Consider the following 18,291-nt stretch of genomic DNA (forward strand, 5'->3'; position numbering starts at 1 on the left):
AATCAGAAATGAACGTTAGCTCTGCCATTTCCCCTGGTGGGGAACCCCTTACACCCAGGGCCAGGAGGGTTGGAGCAGCGCCCTTCCCTCCCCTGCAGCCAGGAGCAAACCGATGGGTGCTGGGGTACGAGCAGCTCGTGCAGACCTTCAGCTGTTCTCTGTTGGAGGGCAGGGATCAGGCTGGTTTGAGGTATGGGCAAAAGCAAGTGAGGCAATCATGTTTGCAGGCTTCTGAGGGACTGTGCCTGGCACAGAGCCCTTAACACCAGGCTGGCACTGGCAAATGCTGGGAGTGTAGGGAAGCTGTAATGCTAAAAGGGCAACCCCCCCTCCAGTCACTCCAAACCTTTCATGGCAGCAGGAGCAGAAATCCTGGCTTTCTGAGGTTCTCCCCTAATTTCCCTTTCCTAGTTTCCCTCAGTTTCCTGTGTCTTTCCTCACCTCCCTCCTCTTCCCATAAAAGTAGCTTTGGTCCCTCCCACCTTGAGTTGCAAAATTCAGTTTTACCTAAATTTCTGAAAAGCTTCATTCTGTTTCTGTTCCAGATGAAGGACTAACTTTCCATAGGATTGAGTAGTGAGGACCTCACAAAATCTAAGAGACTAAAAACCACCAGCAACCTCTCCAAAAGCGAAAATGTTGAAGCAGGGGCATCAGTCTCCTTGGGAGGGACGTCGAGCATTCATGCATGTCACTGACTTCCATGGAGTTGGCAAAGGTCTTGGTACTTCTTGTACCACTGCCTGTAAGAAATAACCTGCATATAAATCAAATGGCTCTGATGGTCCCACTGTGCTGCACAGGGCATTAACTGCAGTTCTCAGATTCTGGGAAAACTCAAGTATGCTTCACTAATGGGACAGAGGAAGGTAAAATGAAGAGAGAAGACATGTGACTTGTCCCTCTGACATTATGTACAACCATAGCCAGCTCTCTAGAGTAGTTAATCTTGACCTCTTCATCTTTGGAATACAGTTTTTATTTATTTATTTAATTTATTTTTCAAGTCAAACCCCACCAACCCTAATAGGCGGTAGCAGTGGAGCCAGCCAGAGACTTGCCTTCTTCTTGTGCCACCTGACCCTGCTGATAGAGTCAGTGCATTGGCTCACACTGTGTTGGTTCCTCTTCATGCGTCCAGTGTCACTGATAGCTGCAAATGCTTCTTTTATAGGACACTAATCCATAATTGACTGCCATTTTAATAACTGAGTGACAGGTGAATAGAAACACTTCTTCATCTTTTCCTTTTCTGGCTGGTAGGAGAAGACATAAGCTTCTCTTCCACTTCCCACCCTTTAGGAAGAGGAAGCATCTTTTTCTTCTGCTGCCTAAAGGACACAGTGAGAGGCCTCACCCTGTGTTACCTTGCACAGTTGTGGTCATCCAGAAAGGTGACCTATTTTTATCTGCCATTAATGTCCCCCTTTGGGGGACAGGTGAGTCTGGCTCCCTTGTCCCTCTCAGGGGAATCCTGCATGCTCCCAATTTCAGATTAGATCTCAAGACTTACATGTTTACTGGCAGGGTTAACATGACAGGACTAACTGGATTTGGCACATACACACCCTTTATCTCTGTTGTGACAGCATTTAATTGAAGTGACTCAGAAAACAGCTTCTCCCAAACAATGTCATGTTTATTTGCCAAAGGAGCATCCACAGAAGTGTCCACAACAGCCAAGAGCCTGTAGCTTCTCTTGACCTGCTTGTAGGTCTGGCTCTGCCCCAGCTCGGTAGAGAAGCCTGCTACCTGCTATGTTGCCTGTCTGCCAAAAGCTCCTCTGTTCTCTGTGGGTAGCTGCTCATCCCTGCTCCTTGCCAAGCCAGAACCTTTAATGTGCAAATTCCTCCTTGACCTCAGCTCTTGGCCTTAAGAAGGATCAGCACTGCCCACCTGAGAGGAGTGGGCCAAGATTAGACCTTTGTTCTTCAGGAACACTCACATTCTTCACCCTTTTCCTTTCTTGCTTTCTTCCCATTAACAGTTTAATCATATTTTCACTTCTGTTTCTCAGGAAGAATAAGACATGACAGACAAAATGAGACCTACATGATATATGCCAAACAGTACATATTTTTATTACTCAACTGAGATATGGCAGGAAAAAGGAGATACTAATTATTTTTTTAGTACTATATGGAAAGGCATATTCTAGTATAAAAAGCATCATGCAAGCAAAAAAAAAATATCCTGAAACAAAGTCTCTTTCCACTTATATTCACTTAAATGTCATTGAGCCAGATGGACTCTGAGTTTGTGCGGTCCTTTAGAAATATCTGTGAAAGGCCTGTGCGATTCTGGCAGCACTGCTGTGCATGGGAGATTCCCAGTGAGCAAGAGGTGATTCCCCTCACACGGCACAGGTACCAGGGGGACCGCAATTGGAAGCATGGTACCAAATCCGTCAGCAAGGAGAGTGGAATTACTCAGGGCTGCTGGTAAGACAAATATCAGCCTTCTGTATTTAAGGTTTCTCTAAAAGATATTAACATTACTGATGGGTATTTGACTGCCACAGTTTCGCCTGTCACATGTAAGCACAGGAACTGAAAAGAAACATCCACTCTGATCATAAAAATAAGGTACCATCCCTAATCACTGCACAAATAAAAGTAATCGTAGTACAAAAAAGGCAGTAGCCAAAAGAAAACATACCATTTCCTGCATGACTTCTCTTCCAGATGAAGAAATTAGCTCTGAAACCTGATGCACGTATTAACTGAAAGTGCTTTGATAGTTGAACTTCCACCCATGGTGAAGCAAGCAGGTCAGAGGCTGTGTCTTAAAACAAATATTCCTGAGCTGAAGAAAAAGCAGATTAAAGATCTTGCAATGTCTGTGTAGTCTTTCCATTTTATTTTATTTTCATTGCCTTCTGTTTGGGGCACAGAGTGTATGACAACTTTTATTTGAGTATCTCAGGCATTTTTGTATTCCTTATCGAGCTGTTAATTCTGTATGCATGCTATCAAAAACAATCGGTTTTTTGTCATTCACAGTCACTATTCTCCTCAAGTTGTAGCACTGGTAGTCCTTGAATCATGATTCTGTTTCTCATACTTCCATCGAAAGTCTGAAAATCCCTACTTTATTGAGGTGTTAGGTGATGTTCAGAATCTCATTGAGCCCCCTTGGCAATGAAGGCCCTTTTGGGACATGGTACCACTGAGAACAGAGAGGTTTAAGATGAAGAAAAAAACATCAGAATAATCATTTGGGGCTACAAAAGAGGTTGTATAAATTGATTTGTAGACAGCACCTACTCTCTGTCAATGTTATGGTGTCTGACTGGAACCTTACTGGAGTCTTTGAGTTTGGGGAAAAAGAGGGCGTTGCAGGACCATGGGCTTGTTTCAGCCTCATTTTTTTAAGCAAGGCTTAAAGGAATTAGTTTCTTTGAGCTGAAGTTTGTAGGTGTTGGAATATGCGTTGAAATATTTTTTACAACTTACTTTCCTACTGACTGAAACTAACTGAACTTTGTACCCTAACGTAGTGCTCTTGAATATTTGCTCTTTATTCCCCTCTGGTTCTAACAAAATATCTTGCAGTTCTTTTTTTTTTTTTTTTTTTAATCTATAGCTCAGGAATCTGTTGGCATTATAAATCCTTTATGAGGTGATGTAATTTGTCTGAGTAAAAAACAATTCTTACCTGAAATGTAACACAAATAGTGCTGGTCCTGGAAAACTGTATTTTTTTAATATATGGACATTATTTTCATGTTGATTTCAAAAAAAAAAAAAAAGAAGAAAAAAGAAAGAAATAACAAAGAACATTATTTATACTGTAGCTTGTCAGAAATAACTTTCCTGGAAACTAAGCATAGAATTGAATACTACTGGATATGGCGATCAGGAAAGACTGATTCCTTAAGGAACCTTCCCTCCCCTCCAATACAAAAAGCAGGAGTAGCTTTGAATGGTAAGTCAGAGCTAGACCTGTCAGGGCTTTTTTTGATGTTATCAATTCACATTTTATCTTCAAGTGATTAAAATTCAGTTTATCTTTCTAGTAAGGAAAGAAGACTCCCTTTCTCAGTATCCTGTGTACGTTTCACATCATGGCAGCTTTGCTCTACAAGTCAGCTTAAAGCTTACATATTTTGCTCAGCATGTATTAAGATTCAGTTAAGCTAACAGACTTTGTATATTCAAAAAAAAACATCTAACAGCAAAATAAGGAATGTATCTACATTTCTTTAAAGGCTGAGATATCCCAACCTCTGTTTTTGCATCGTAGAATCATACAGTCATTTAGGTTGGCAAAGACCTCTAAGTTCATCAAGTCCAACAGTCAACCTAGCACTGCCAAGTCTACCACTATAGGAGCATCCCTGCTCCTGATCAGCTTCGCAAGCATTCATGCTTCCTGGTTCTCCACATGCTATCTGCAGGCTTGTAGCAAAGACAGTTTGATTTAAACACTTTGTACAGAGTCATTTCTGTGCAATTCCACTCTGACATGGGGGTCCTATGCTTAGACAAAAGAAATTCATGATGTAAGATAGAGACATGCATCAGTGACTGAAGCTCTTTTTAAATATGCTTCCCAAGTATTAGTGATGAGAGGTACTCAATGTGTGCACATAAGAACGTGCATGTGTGTTCATGTGTGTGTATATATTTATAATTTATATATCATTTATGTATTAAATAATTCTCATATTACGTCCCAAATGAGTACAGTACAGAGTTTTATTTTTTATTTTTCCAGAATTTATTGCTGTTCTGAAACCATTAATGGTAATTGGAGGAAGATGTCATTATCCCATTCCTTACAGTTGTCCTTTACAGCCTGCAGTATATTAAAGTTGTTATGGTTATGGATATGGTCCCACAGCTAAATGATGTACTTAATCACTCAATATTAATTTACATGTCAGACAGTAACAGTTTTTTAAAGGCTTCTTTCCCTCCATTTGTTGGGAAACTTTTCTGTTAGTCATTTTAAAAACCATTGCTGAAATAAAATGTAAACAAAATGTTTTGTTAGCAGTACTAGACTTGAATAGTTAATCAGAGCAGATATATTTGATGAAACACAATCTTACTCTTATTAAACTTTTTTGTTTGCCAATTTCACATTCTCTTTCTTTCAGATACCACTGAGACAACCATACAACCATCTCAGTGACATTCCAGGTTTGTTAGTTTTGTTGTTTTTTTAACTCCTTTCTCTGTACAGAAAAAAAATACAGTGAAATTATATCGGGGAATATAACGTAAAGCAAATAATTATATAGAGTTTTCCTTGTCACTACAGAGATAAAATAATTTAAATTAATTCATTATTATTTAAAAATAGACACTAGTAATTAGTAGATATGCCTTTAGAAATTACTTATTCCATATGAAAAAGTTGCCAGAAAACTGGTTAAGTTTACTGGTCTTTCGACAATGGTATGTCAAAACAAGTGTGTAAGAACTGCCGTTCATTACTTTAGAAGTATTATGAGAAATATTGTTTTTCTAACATATTAAAATTCTAAACTAAGGATTATATCAGAAATAGCTTTCTCCCTTCCCTTCCCTTCCCTTCCCTTCCCTTCCCTTCCCTTCCCTTCCCTTCCCTTCCCTTCCCTTCCCTTCCCTTCCCTTCCCTTCCCTTCCCTTCCCTTCCCTTCCCTTCCCTTCCCTTCCCTTCCCTTCCCTTCCCTTCCCTTCCCTTCCCTTCCCTTCCCTTCCCTTCCCTTCCCTTCCCTTCCCTTCCCTTCCCTTCCCTTCCCTTCCCTTCCCTTCCCTTCCCTTCCCTTCCCTTCCAATATGTTGTCTGGATGGGCAGGTCACCACTTGAGAACAGTTCTTCCTTCATGCCTTTTGAGTAACAGATTTGTATGTTGTAAGTATATCCATGTCGTAACGATCTAAGCCTGGAAGTCTGGTTATGCTTCATTATGACATTTTCAGTGACAGAATTCAGAGCATTTTAGATCTCAATCCAACATGGCTACAAAATATTTCTCTGCAATGAAATTTTACATCTTCCATTTGCGCCTGGCCTGTGCATTTGTCATATGGGTCATATCCAAAGCCTCGTTTATGTCACTTGCCAATGTATAGATTTTGACAATTATGGGAGGAATTCAGGAGGTACCACAAACACTGTGCTATATTAAACATACTGGTGATTGTGTAGTGTTCTTAAGTGTAGATTAATGAGATTATTACAGATTAACTGCAGTAATACTTCACTATAAGATTAGGTAACTAGCAAAGGTATAGGGAAACATTTGCAGGGCAGAGAGAGCAGTTGGACTGTCTCTGTGAGATGTGAATGAAGTTGTCTTCCTATGGCTTCAGCTTTAAGGTACAGAGTTTATTCTGATGTTTAAGCACCTATAATACCACAAAGGTGATATTTCCATTTCTGTTAACACTATGGTTGTTACTGACATGCCCCACTCTTTCTGTCAACAGTTATAACATAGGTGGGATCCATCCATGTGCCACAGGGCTGTTTGTTCTGTAAATGTTTTGTTTCTAAGGTTAAACATTAATGGCAAAGCATGTTTATGTCCTGCTGTCTTTATGGGAGCTTGAAAATATATTGCAAAAGATGTGTTACAACCTTTATGAAATACTCCAGTGTACCATTATTGCACTAGCACTGCCCTTGTCCCTCCCTGTACTTCAGCTGCACCAGCATTGGTGATTGTGGGAAACTCCACACGCCTGGGAAGACTAAGAGTGCTTTCAGCCATTTGGTGGCTCCAAGCCATCCTCCAGAAGGAGGGGATATGGCTTTGTGCTTATGGTAGCACTTAACTGTATTGCCAAGAGAAATTCAGCTGCTGAAAGCATTTTTGAATAAGGGCTATCATAATTTGTGACCCCTACCATTAAAACAAGTCCAATTCAAGGATGGTGGAGTGGACCACCAGCCTCACCCCACCACTTATGATGTGTCTTCATCACTGTGCTACAAAGATATATTGGGGAGCACATACTGACACTTGTGAATCCTTTAAGGACAATGCAAACCATGGTGAGTCAGACATACCTGTGCTGTGGTGAAATGTGGAGACTCCAGGCAATGGGAGCTGCCCATTTTACGATATTCACTGCTGTCCTCCATGTGCCAATGCCCAAAGAAATATTTCCCACGGTTGAGTGAGATATTAAGTCCTGTGGGGAAGAGCAAGACATTGTGGGAAAATATGTGTCATGTCACATACCTTATACTTGGCGTGTCTGAGGTAATGCTTATGCGTAAGATAACAGCAGCTAGCACAGGGGAAGTGGGTTGAACATGCAAAATAGTCACTATACCCTGAGGTCTTAAACACTCCCGTGATTAGATATGCCCACCTTCAGATCAAGTAAGGATTAGACGAAAGGTGTAACTGGCACACATACTCCACCCTCCCCCCTCCCCCCCCAAAAAAAAATATAAATAAAGAAGAGCCCTTAACCTACTGAGTCCATAAGCATATGGAAATAAAAATAGCAAACTGAAACTCTTCCAAAAAAGACAGGTGTGTGAATAGCTCCTGCTGAAGGGAGGTATAATGCTGTTTACATTGCTGCTGTTAAGCAAGACTTCACTTCACCACCTCCCAGAGTATAAATATTGAGCTTTTTAATGAAAACAGCTGCAGGATATCTATGAACAAGGAGGGTATCTTTGGATCTGAGTATATTGGCACAGGCTATGTTAACCCCATAAGTCAGGAAGTAATGAAGTAATTTACTTTTTTTTTTTTTTTGGTTCTAGATTCAATAGCAGAGATTAGCAAGGCAGAACCTTTTTAGAATGTTTTGTCCATGCCTAATTACCTCTACATTTTGATAGTTTAAGATAGATTAAAATAAATAATGACTATTGTGGGTCAGTGTACCAAACTAACTTGGCAAAGCTTGTTTTTATCAATTATACCCTATATTCTCCAAACTGATCAAATCCGGGGGAATCTTCTGTACAGACTAATGGTAACAAACTGGGAAACTGGCCCAGCCCCGCTATGGGGACCCACCATGGTCCCTGACCCCCAGCACCCAGGAGACCTGTGGGTGCTGGAGTGCTGCTACAATAAGCACTTCCACCATGTAGGAAAGGAACAAAATAACCTAGCACAAGACACCAAAAGTGTTTGAGATGAAAACCTACTAGTGGGTTCCCAACCTCAGACAGCTAACCAGCTGTGTCCACTATCTATAGTCTGACCGCTGTTCTCTGCTTCAGTGGCATTGACTACACTCGATTCTTCCAATTATCCTCTTGTGCTGAATATGGAAATTTTTCAAAGAAAATGTAGTGTTTGAGAAGGTATGACAATAAAAAACAGCATTTTATTTGGTTGCTTAATCAGCCAGTTAATGACCGTTGGGAGGAGGAAAACGGAGAGAGCATAGCAGGTAAGCGTGAGCTGACCATTTTGGATCCTAAATCAGTAGTCAGTGATGGACAGGGAATGGATACACTCTTGTTTACACACACGATTGAACATTTGGCATTGGGAGGGTGGAAGAGGGCTTGACTTGCCCTAAAGCAAATTGAGAAAGACAAGTTATTAGGCAAAGAGGATCAGTGACTTTATCCACTCTTGGATATCCTATTTTTTAATTTTATTTATTTTTAATTTAATGTTCACACCTGCCTCACAGAAGATGGGATATATTGGTTAAACTAGTATTGAAATCACACAGCACTACTCCTTGGTGTTACTGAAGGCACAGCATAGGTGCTGGGCTATGTGTTATGGTGTAGCTGTCTAGGATGCACAAAGAGTGTTAACTACGTTTCATTAAAAAAGAGATGTAACCAAAATTTGTTTATCTTAAGAACTATGAGTTAATATAAACTTATAAACTAAGAACTTGGAATGAGTTGGATGTTTAAACTGAAGTCTTTCAAATTCAACAAAACTAATATCTCTTTCTTTTCTGCTGTATTTGCCTATGCCCTTCTAAAACTTTTGAACCATTTCATTTACTTTAGACACAGGCATAAAGAGATATGAAGCTCCCACGCATTTAAGAAGAATTAGTGCCTGAATAGCGGAATAAGACCCAGAGAGGTGTCCCTGCTGAGGAAAAGGCTGCAGTATAAGGCAGTCCATTGACTCACAGAGACATGAGTACCAGCTACGCAGCCAACATGGACCCAGAGCCAGCCACGGTACATCCTGTCCCCTCCATGTGGGACTGGGAGTGCACCGTGTGGAGCCAGGGGTCTTTTTTTTTTTTGGAGGGGGGGGTGGAAGGGTTCCGTCAAGTGTTGACAGAAGGGGTTGCCTGTATGAAGATGCCAAGGAAAAATGCAAATTCAAAAGGAAGAAAAAAGGATTCATCAGGTTTCTCTTCATGGAATGACTTGTTTTGCTTGTATTTTAAAACACACAGTTCAGAAATTATTAAAAAATATAAAAAAGCTCTCTATCTGATAATGTAGCAACATTATCATGTTAAGTTACTGTGCTGGCTTAACAAGCAAAAGTATTTTTCAAATGACTTGAGGTTTCAGAGAACTGTAATTCACACTGACTGAAATACAGCTCAATTTCTTTCTGAAAGGAGCCTTTCTCACAGGATTCCTGGCACCACTTGGGTCCAGCTGGATCAGAAATAAAATACAAATAGCCTCTCTCTGAATTCAGTGTTTCTTCTCTGACCACAGTGTCAATTAGGAAGTCAGCAAGGGTGTGTATGTGTGTGGGTAGCTAAATGAATAAGTGAGATTACTTTAGTTATTCCCATAGATTTAACTGTCACCTTTGTGACAAGGTCTCTGAAAATCTATTTCTAACCTTCCCCACTTTCATATATAACGCTGGACATGTCACTGGTGTCTTCTTAAATCAAACCTACTCTGCCTGCCTTCCTCCATCAACCACCTGGGATCCAGCCAGGTCACATAGCTTCATAACAGCCCTGAAATCCATTCCTGCTGTCACCAGCTTGATTCATCTTATGACTAATTTTTAACTTTGTTATTGCAGGTTCTTTATGTCTGTGTACAAGAAATACATTTGTATTATCTGTAAAGCTTGTGGGTGCACAAGTAGCTGTGTTAGTTATAGGCACTAGCACTGTCCCGTCCTCCCACTGTCAGGTGAAAAGGGAATCTAAGAGAAGGGCTACAAAGATGCTGAAGGGCCTAGAGGGGAAGACGTAAGAGGAGCAGCTGAGGTCACTTGGCCTGTTCAGCATGGAAAAGAGGAGGCTGAGGAGAGACCTCATCATGGCCTACAGCTTCCTCACGAGGGGGAGTGGAGGAGCAGGTACTGACCTTATTCTCTTTAGTGACCAGAATATGACCCAAGGGAATGGTGGCAAGCTGCAGCAGTGGAGGCTCAGGCTAGACATCAGGAAGAGGTTCTTCGCTGAGAGGGTGGTTGTGCACTGGAACAGGCTCCCCAGGGAAGTAGTCAGTGCACCAAGCCTGTCAGAATTTAAGAAGTGTTTGGACTGTGCACTTAGTCATATGGTCTGAATTTTTGGGTAGACCTGTGTGGAGCCAGGAGTTGGACTCGATGATCCTTGTGGGTCCCTTCCAAGCTGGGATATTCTATGGTTCTATGATTCTAATCAAGTTTATTGCTTGTTCATTTTTCATAGAATTACAGAATGGTTTGGGTTGGAAGGGACCTTAAAGCCCACCCAGTCCCAACCCCCTGCCATGGGCAGGGACACCTCCCACCAGACCAGGCTGCCCAAAGCCCCATCCAGCCTGGCCTTGAGCACCTCCAGGGATGGGGCATCCACAGCTTCTCTGGGCAACCTGTGCCACTGCCTCACCACCCTCTGAGTAAAGAATTTCTTCCTAATGTCAATCTAAACCCACACTTTCTTAGTTTAAAGCTATTACTCCTTGTCCTATCAGTATACTCCCTGATGAAGAGTCCCTATCCTGCTTTCTTTTAGGCCCTCTTTAAGTACTGAAAGCCTGCAGTGAGGTCTCCCCAGAGCCTTCTCTTCTCCAGGCTGAGTAACCCCAACTCCTTCAGCCTGTCTTCATAGGAAGGGTGCTCCAGCCCTCTGATCACCTTTGTGGCCCTCCTCTGGACCTACTCCAGCAGTTGGGGGTCTCAGAGCTGAACGCAGCACTCCAGGTGTGGTCTCACAAGAGCAGAGCAGAGGGGACAATCACCTCCCTCAACCTGTTGGTCATGCTGCTTTTGATGCGGTTGGCTTTCTGAGCTGCATATGCACATTGACAGCTAATGTTGAGAATTCTCATTTTTCAGAATCTAGTCAATTTTATTGACTCTGATTTTCTTAGTTAATGCAGCTTGGAGAGTCAGAGCATGAAGAAACAGGGGTAGTTTGTATGTGTTGTCATCATATTGGGTCAACCGTGGGAGGCTCCAATTTGCTTCCTGTCTGGTTGCAGTGCCTGTGTGGCGCCAGATACCTCCTGGAAAACAGGATACAAGGTTGCTACATTTGATATTATTTTTCTATAATGGAGAAAAGGATTTTCTATTATCCACACCCTCCATCTATCAAACAGCTATTTTTTTTCTCCTAGCTGGCCCTTTGAAAAATGAAAGCAAAGACCATATTCACTCAGATTATCCTAACTGAAGTGATATACCCTCATATCCAATAGCGGGTCTTCTGTCTGTTTCTCTAGGTGGGATTTGGGAACTGCTATCAAAAGAATGATTATTTATTACACAGCATTTCCTGAAGACACTAGAGAACTGTGATATATTGTGCTTGACAGTGTAGGATACTTACAATATCTCCAACTAACTTGCCATCTGAACAGCCAAATGAAACAGAAACACAAGGAGCTGAAAGGCACTGCTGAGTCAGAAGTACCACATGGCTGGCAGTTCTGATAAGAAAAACCATGATCATCCAAATTTCACTTCCATGCTTTTTCCACTGGCCTGTTATCATTGACACGTCATCGTAGTTTATAAAACCTTTAAAAAAATAATAAAGAAAAGAGACAGATAGAAATTACATTTAAGAACAAGCCCTCCATAACATTTTCCCAGCTTATCCTTCTAATAGTCCCTTGATGCTTGCAGGGTTAATATATATATATATTTATATAAATACATAAAAAGAGATAAATCTTATTATTTACATTCAGCTGCAGATCTGTGGTATGACTGCCAGGCTGCATGCAGCAGCATGCACGGAGTAGGGAAACTGTGGGTTCAGGCACAGCACTTCCAGCCTAAGCTGTATTCCTTTTTTCTGGAAGCACCTCATTGCTTCAAACGGGTTATAGTCCTCTGTGGCCACTGAACCCAAAGACTCAGCTTGGCCATGAGTCAGGCATGTGAAGAACACACGGCTTTCTCAATGCTGAGAACTTTTGTCGTACAACAAGCTCAATTAGTAACACAGGAAAATTGTCCTGAGGATAACTAGAGCCTCACTGTTCCTCACGTGATGGGATACATAATTCAGTCAGTGCTTGGAAGTGGGAAAAGAAGATATGACAGAGGATTGTTACTTTTTTCATCTAAATTTTCCAGGACTCTTCCTGAGTCCTTGGCATGAACAGTTACCACAGCATAATGGGAGGACACTCAGTTGTTCTCACTCATAGCACCAAGGGAAGAATTTACTGTTCTCTTTTTGCTTTGTTTGCTTCTGTAGGCAGACACTCCCTTCAGTGAATGAGACAAGAAATGATGTTGTAGCATCATAATTTGAAAGGGCAAGGGCAAATACTGTGCTGTTTGTATCATCCTCTTAACCCCTCCAAAGCGACTGTAAACATCTGGATGTCATTTTTTGCCTGTCTACCGATTAGACAGGTTCTACAATGGAGAATGACTCCAATGTTGTAATAATATTGACCTGGAAAATGTCTGTAGAGCTTCTGTATGAAATTCTAAAGCCTTCTTACAAACATTAATGAAAAACATTTCATAACCATCTTGTCAGACAGGTAAGTGTTACTGTCATCATTTGATGTCTGCAAGAACCGGAACAGAGATTATGCAAGTTGCTCAAAGTGCAGTGACAGAACTGAGTATAGTACTCAGCTTGCTGTGCAACAATATACAAAATGTAGCAGATTTCCAATCTGTTTAACTTACTAGCAAAAAAAAAAAAAAAAAAAAAAAAAAAAGATTAGTGTAATGATGAGGAACATAAAACATAAAAATCAATTTAATTTGTGTGGTGACACAGATAACTATTATTTTTTTAGTAGGAATTGTATGAGAACATTTCAGAGAAATCACAACAGATACAATGGGGATGATGTGTCAGGGTAGTGGCCCTGTCTAAGCAGAGGCATTGAGACACTGGGCTTCTGTTTCTGCATCCTGTGTTTATCTTCTGGTGAAAGCCGGTGCAAGGGATCACAACTCTGACTATTGCTTGATCCTTACAGTTGTTGGAAAAGTCTTAAAAAGAAGTCTGTGTTCAGGGTTTGGCTACTGACAAACCTGCTGAGACTGGCACTGTCCTTTTTAGTATATACAGGAAAAGATAGCAAAAGATGGTTTGTTATCCATGCCTGAACTTTCTTGTAACAGAAGTAAGCAATGATTCCAATCCCATGTGACAGCCAGCACATTTTCTTGCTCTCACCTAGAAGGAAACGGATGAAGTTTCTGCAGATACTAGGCAAGTTGCATCAGGGAGGATTAAAACGACAGCTTGTTCTATAAATCCTTAAGGATTAAGAACACATATGTCCAAACAGTAAATCACAGAAAAAGGACAAGAGGAGCTTGTTTTTGGCTTGGAGCATTATCACAGCTGATAGCAGAGAATAAGAATATATTCAATAAAGTTGAGAAAATGTATAAAAGTAGAATTAATTTTCACTATTTTTACCTTTCTTTGTTCATCAGGTCATTGTCTTGTCATGTATTTATCACAAGTGTGAGCTAAGGTTATATTTAGATTTTTATTTCAGAAATAGTTTATATTCTCTTCTCAGTTAATGCATGCGAACTGTATGATGGGTAGAAATAATTAACCTTTTTCACATCTTTTGCTATGTATTCTATCTACAACAACTAAATTCCTGCTAAATTTTGGATGCTTACCTGTTTGAGCTATTCTATTTAAAAACAACGAAAAAGCATCTCCCCTGAGTTGCGGTGTTTAAACGAGAGTGTGCATTAGCTTTGAAATAATCTTGTCATAAAGTTTTTTTTTTATGATCTTGTCTTTATCTAATTCATTGTATAACCCCAAAATTCATTTCTCATGAACTCTTAACAATTAGCAGACCATGGAAGTAAGATGTACGTATTTGAGAGGGGCAGGATATTGTACTGGCATTGTTAAACTGAATTCACTTGTCACCAAACAGGTGTCAGTTTTCCAGGGTTTACAAAGAGGTGAGCTACACTGGGCAAACATCAGAATGTGCTACTCTCTGTCCCTGTCAGAAGTGTACACTGAAGAAACTCCTTAGCTGTAAGAACAGTTTTTAAATGTAGCTAAACTTTTGGGGATTTAATTTTAGGCCAAACCTTGGTGATGATTGATTTGCCTGTTTAGTTGTTCTGGGTGTTGAAGAATTCTTACTTTCTGCCTTTTGAGTACCTACACCAAAGTACTTTAGCAAGACCCTTGCTCTTTGACAATTTCCGTCTAAGATTCAAAGCTCCTCTAAATGATCAAGATTATGCTTAGACTGTGAGAGAAACGCACTCACGGAACCTTAATGTCCTGTGTTATTGTCTGTCCCAGTTGTCCGTCCCTCTGTTTTGGCATTCAAAACATGGTGATTATCACTACAGACACAGTCCAGTTGTAGCGTATGGTGAAATAGGCCAATACAGTAAATTATATATTCTCCTTGTACACACTCAGACATCTCAGTATCAGATGGCTCCAGAGGGCTTCTGTCCCTCCTCTGGCTGTGCTTGTGCCTCTGCTGTGCAGCTGCAACACTCCTGCTGCAAACAGCTTAGTCCTACTCCTTAGCTCGTCCTACTTGCGGAAACGATACTGCACCATCAAGTTCTCTTTGAGAAATAGCCTGCATGTTCATATTCCTTAGGGACAGTATTGAAAATCTCCAAGAACTATAAAGGTGTAATAGGGATGCAGGGAGCAGAATGATGTAACTCGGTCTTATTCTGTGATATAAGATACTACGTAAGTATATAAACTTTGGTGATGAAGAATTACATCTTTTCCTTCTTTATCTTTAATTAGCATCTAAGCCCTTTGTATATATTTATAAAGAATGTAGCATAAGACATGCAGAGATTTTCCTTTTTTTTTTTTTTTTTTTTCTGGATTTCCTTGGTGCATACAATCAACATATATATTTTTTTAATAATAGAGATATTCTTCCTACTACACAGCTCTTCTATAGTGACTTCTTCTAGGTAGAATAATTGTTCAAGATAGCAATATTAGATGCATAAATTCTAGTGATCAGGCTGGAGGAAGCTTCTATTTAGAGGCTCAGTCCTGTGAAGTGCTGTGTGCTGTGGACTGCCTTAGACCTCAGAGGGAATATGCACATCTAAAATGAATGGTTCGCATCTTTTAGAACTGAACTCTGTTTCCCTCAATGGGTTTGTGGGCTGAAGGGTAGGTGATAGTGTTGCTAGTCTCTCACATGTGACGTGCAGCTAAAAACTGGGGACGCTGTTGACCATTTGTCCATTTTCAGTGTCTGACTACAAGATGACTGCAGAAGCTGAATGTTTGCTGCACTGTGTGTCTCACACACCAAAACAAGAGAATTCCTTTTCCATTCACTTCTATGGGTTATAGCATCCACGTGTCTACAGACTAAGAAATATTTGTCCCTAAAACTAGTTTCTTTGTGTCAGAATCTGGCATAAGCAGTCTTCCTTAAAATACATTTTTGAGAACTCTTATGTTTTACGACTCTAATGCAACCAAACCACTATTACCTGAAAGTGAGATTTCATGGACTCACATTCACACAGAATTTATAAATTCTGGATAACTGATACAAAAAGAATTGGACTGAGCAATTACCTTTCTTTCTGTACCCCTTCTGGATTAAAAACTGTTTAGGCCAATGTTCACAAAACTCATCTTGCTGCAAATTATTTACCTTTTCTAAGAGTTTATTATTTCTGATTTCTTTCCTGTAAAATAGAGCTGGAAACTTTGCTGCACAAACTTTTGAGTACCTTTCTGGCTTTCAGACTCCAAAAACCATTGCAGTTACAGGACTGGATGTGCCTCTTTGTCTTCCTGTACATCAGCATGTTGACATTTCACTGGTGACATGAATGTTCCGTGTGACTTTTATTTAGTTATTAAAACCTGCCTGCATATAACTGTTTCAGAGTTATCTACTCTCAGAATCATTATTGTGCTTTAAAATGCTTGCAACTGTGAAAACTCATAGCCAGATGTTTCCTAATGAACAGTGTGTGCCATGGCCAGTTACATTTGAACTGCATAAATACGAACTTTTCAAAACAATACATGTTTTGTGGTCGGGTTTCTCCAAACTAGTAACTGTCCCCACCAAAAGCAGTTTCCTGGCAGAACGTAAGACTACAGCAGCTGTTTGAGGGAAAAACCGACCCCTGTTGCTGGAGTGTTTTTATATCTGCTCGATAGATTTTTTTGAAGACCACCAAAATTTGCACTGAGAATTCACAAAATAACATGCCAAAAAGGATCCTCATATACACTAGGTATGGGATAAAAGTGCAATTGTGGTGCCATTAGTTCTGTATGCAAGGCTTCGTGTTTAGGAAGCTGAGCAAAAACTCAGTTTTCTGGGGGTCAGGCACATTTATTGGTAGGAAAAGATACTTTTCTGGGGCCATATTTCCTTGGCAGAGTAAAATTGACTTTTGGAGGGACTGCATATATTCAGGTCATATTTAATCAATTGACTTACTCAGCATCTTCACTAACTCTTTCTGAAAATTCAGAACAAGCAGAAGTGGTAATTTCAGCTTAAGAGGTTTATTTTGTTAACAAGCTGTTTGCATTTGGGTGCTTTTAGGCACATAAATATATGTATTACAAAAAAAAAAAAAAAGACTTTAAAATCCATTTCAGCTATCATTAATTACGGCTTTGGTTTATGCATTTGTCTTAGCTTCTGTATTGATCACAGAAGATTAACAAAGTCAGTGTATTACGTGGGATGCTTCACTTTGTGTTTTTATTAACTATTAATTACATTTTTTTATTTCAGTGGGAAAGAGGAGAAGCATACACCATGTTTGTTTTATGATGTTCTAAAAAGCTACAGAATGCAGTCTCAAGGCATTCCCTTATCTATACCAGAACATTACATATTTCCTTGGGTTCTTCCTAGAATATGAAGGTGGTTTTTTTTTCTTCAGTTGAAGTAAAGATGTGTATTTGTTTGTCTTCTTTATTCTGGGAAGCATGTAATAAGGAAAACATTTTAAAATTAATCATTATGCTTCTAAACATATTAAATATGTATACATTTGGATAAAATTTATTCACTTTTGTATTTTATTTTATGACTTGAGTCCCAGAACAAAGAAGGCAAAGAAACTCACGAAAATGCAAGCCAAAGAAATAGCGTGTGAGAGCGTGTGTCTGCATGCAGTAATTTATATACTAACTTCATTACACAGTAATACAAAACATCTAGACAGCAACGTTCCCCTGCTTCATTACACTGTGCACAGAAAAATTTAGTTTTATATTAAAAAACTTGTTGTATTCTTTGCCATATGAATCTTTAGCCTCTTTCATTGTTCTGCTCATCTCAATTTAAAACACAGTTCTGATTTTGATCTCAGAGTACTATAAATCCAAAATAAATCTAACAACTTCAAAGAAATGTATTTCTGCTTTACATAGTTATAACTAAGATATGAATCTGGCCCATAGGCACATTCATTTCATAGCAAGTTAAAACATGCACCCTTACTATTGGCAAATCCTTAAGGTTAACAGACATACATGTGCAGTTAGAATAGAAGCTATAGGTTTGTTTTTTTTTTTCCCCCATCCAGAGCTATTTTTGGTTCCTTCCCCTTTAACACACATTCCTGGTAACAATTAAAAGTTTCTTTTCTTAGTACAAAATTAAAGCTGAAAGCTCTTAACCGAGCACTTTATCAAGTACATTTTCTGTTTAGATGCTGATCTAAGAGATGTACGTAGAGTAGAAATGTGAGGTATGATTCCTCTTTTATTTGCAATGGTGTAAATCAGCAGCGGTAGGTTGCAAGGCATTGGATAGGAAAATGATTCTGTGGATCCATTCATATTTGTTGCCTGTCCATCAAAAGAAGTATGTGACAGAGAAACAGGGAGACCCTGAGCCTTCATGGGCTCAAAATGATATCTTGTGCCTCTTTGTGGAACGGCTACTTGGATGAGAAAGCAATGATGAGGTCATTCACAGCTTTCCTCTCCT

The 18,291-nt window shown here is 39.9% G+C and overlaps 1 protein-coding gene across 37 annotated transcripts in view; it reads left to right on the forward strand.

Moving 5' to 3' along the window:
* Positions 1–18,291, forward strand: part of LOC310897390 (uncharacterized protein) — an 82,509-nt gene that overhangs the window by 39,148 nt on the left and 25,070 nt on the right. For 19 of the 37 annotated variants that reach the window (XR_014582285.1, XR_014582286.1, XR_014582287.1 and 16 more), the window contains 2 exons: positions 546–3,927; positions 5,105–5,147. Coding sequence is in view for 1 of the 37 variants with exons in the window: in XM_083830992.1 (XP_083687118.1) it covers positions 5,105–5,139 (35 nt within the window). In the remaining 36 variants the exon portion in view is untranslated. Of the gene's footprint in view, positions 1–545; positions 3,928–5,104; positions 5,148–5,787; positions 7,016–8,314; positions 8,361–8,943; positions 9,597–18,291 lie in introns of those variants that run through there. The other 18 variants (XR_014582274.1, XR_014582290.1, XR_014582305.1 and 15 more) reach the window with 7 other exon arrangements.

Source organism: Anser anser (genome assembly GCF_964211835.1).
Source record: "Anser anser genome assembly, chromosome: 3".
NCBI lineage: Eukaryota > Metazoa > Chordata > Aves > Anseriformes > Anatidae > Anser > Anser anser.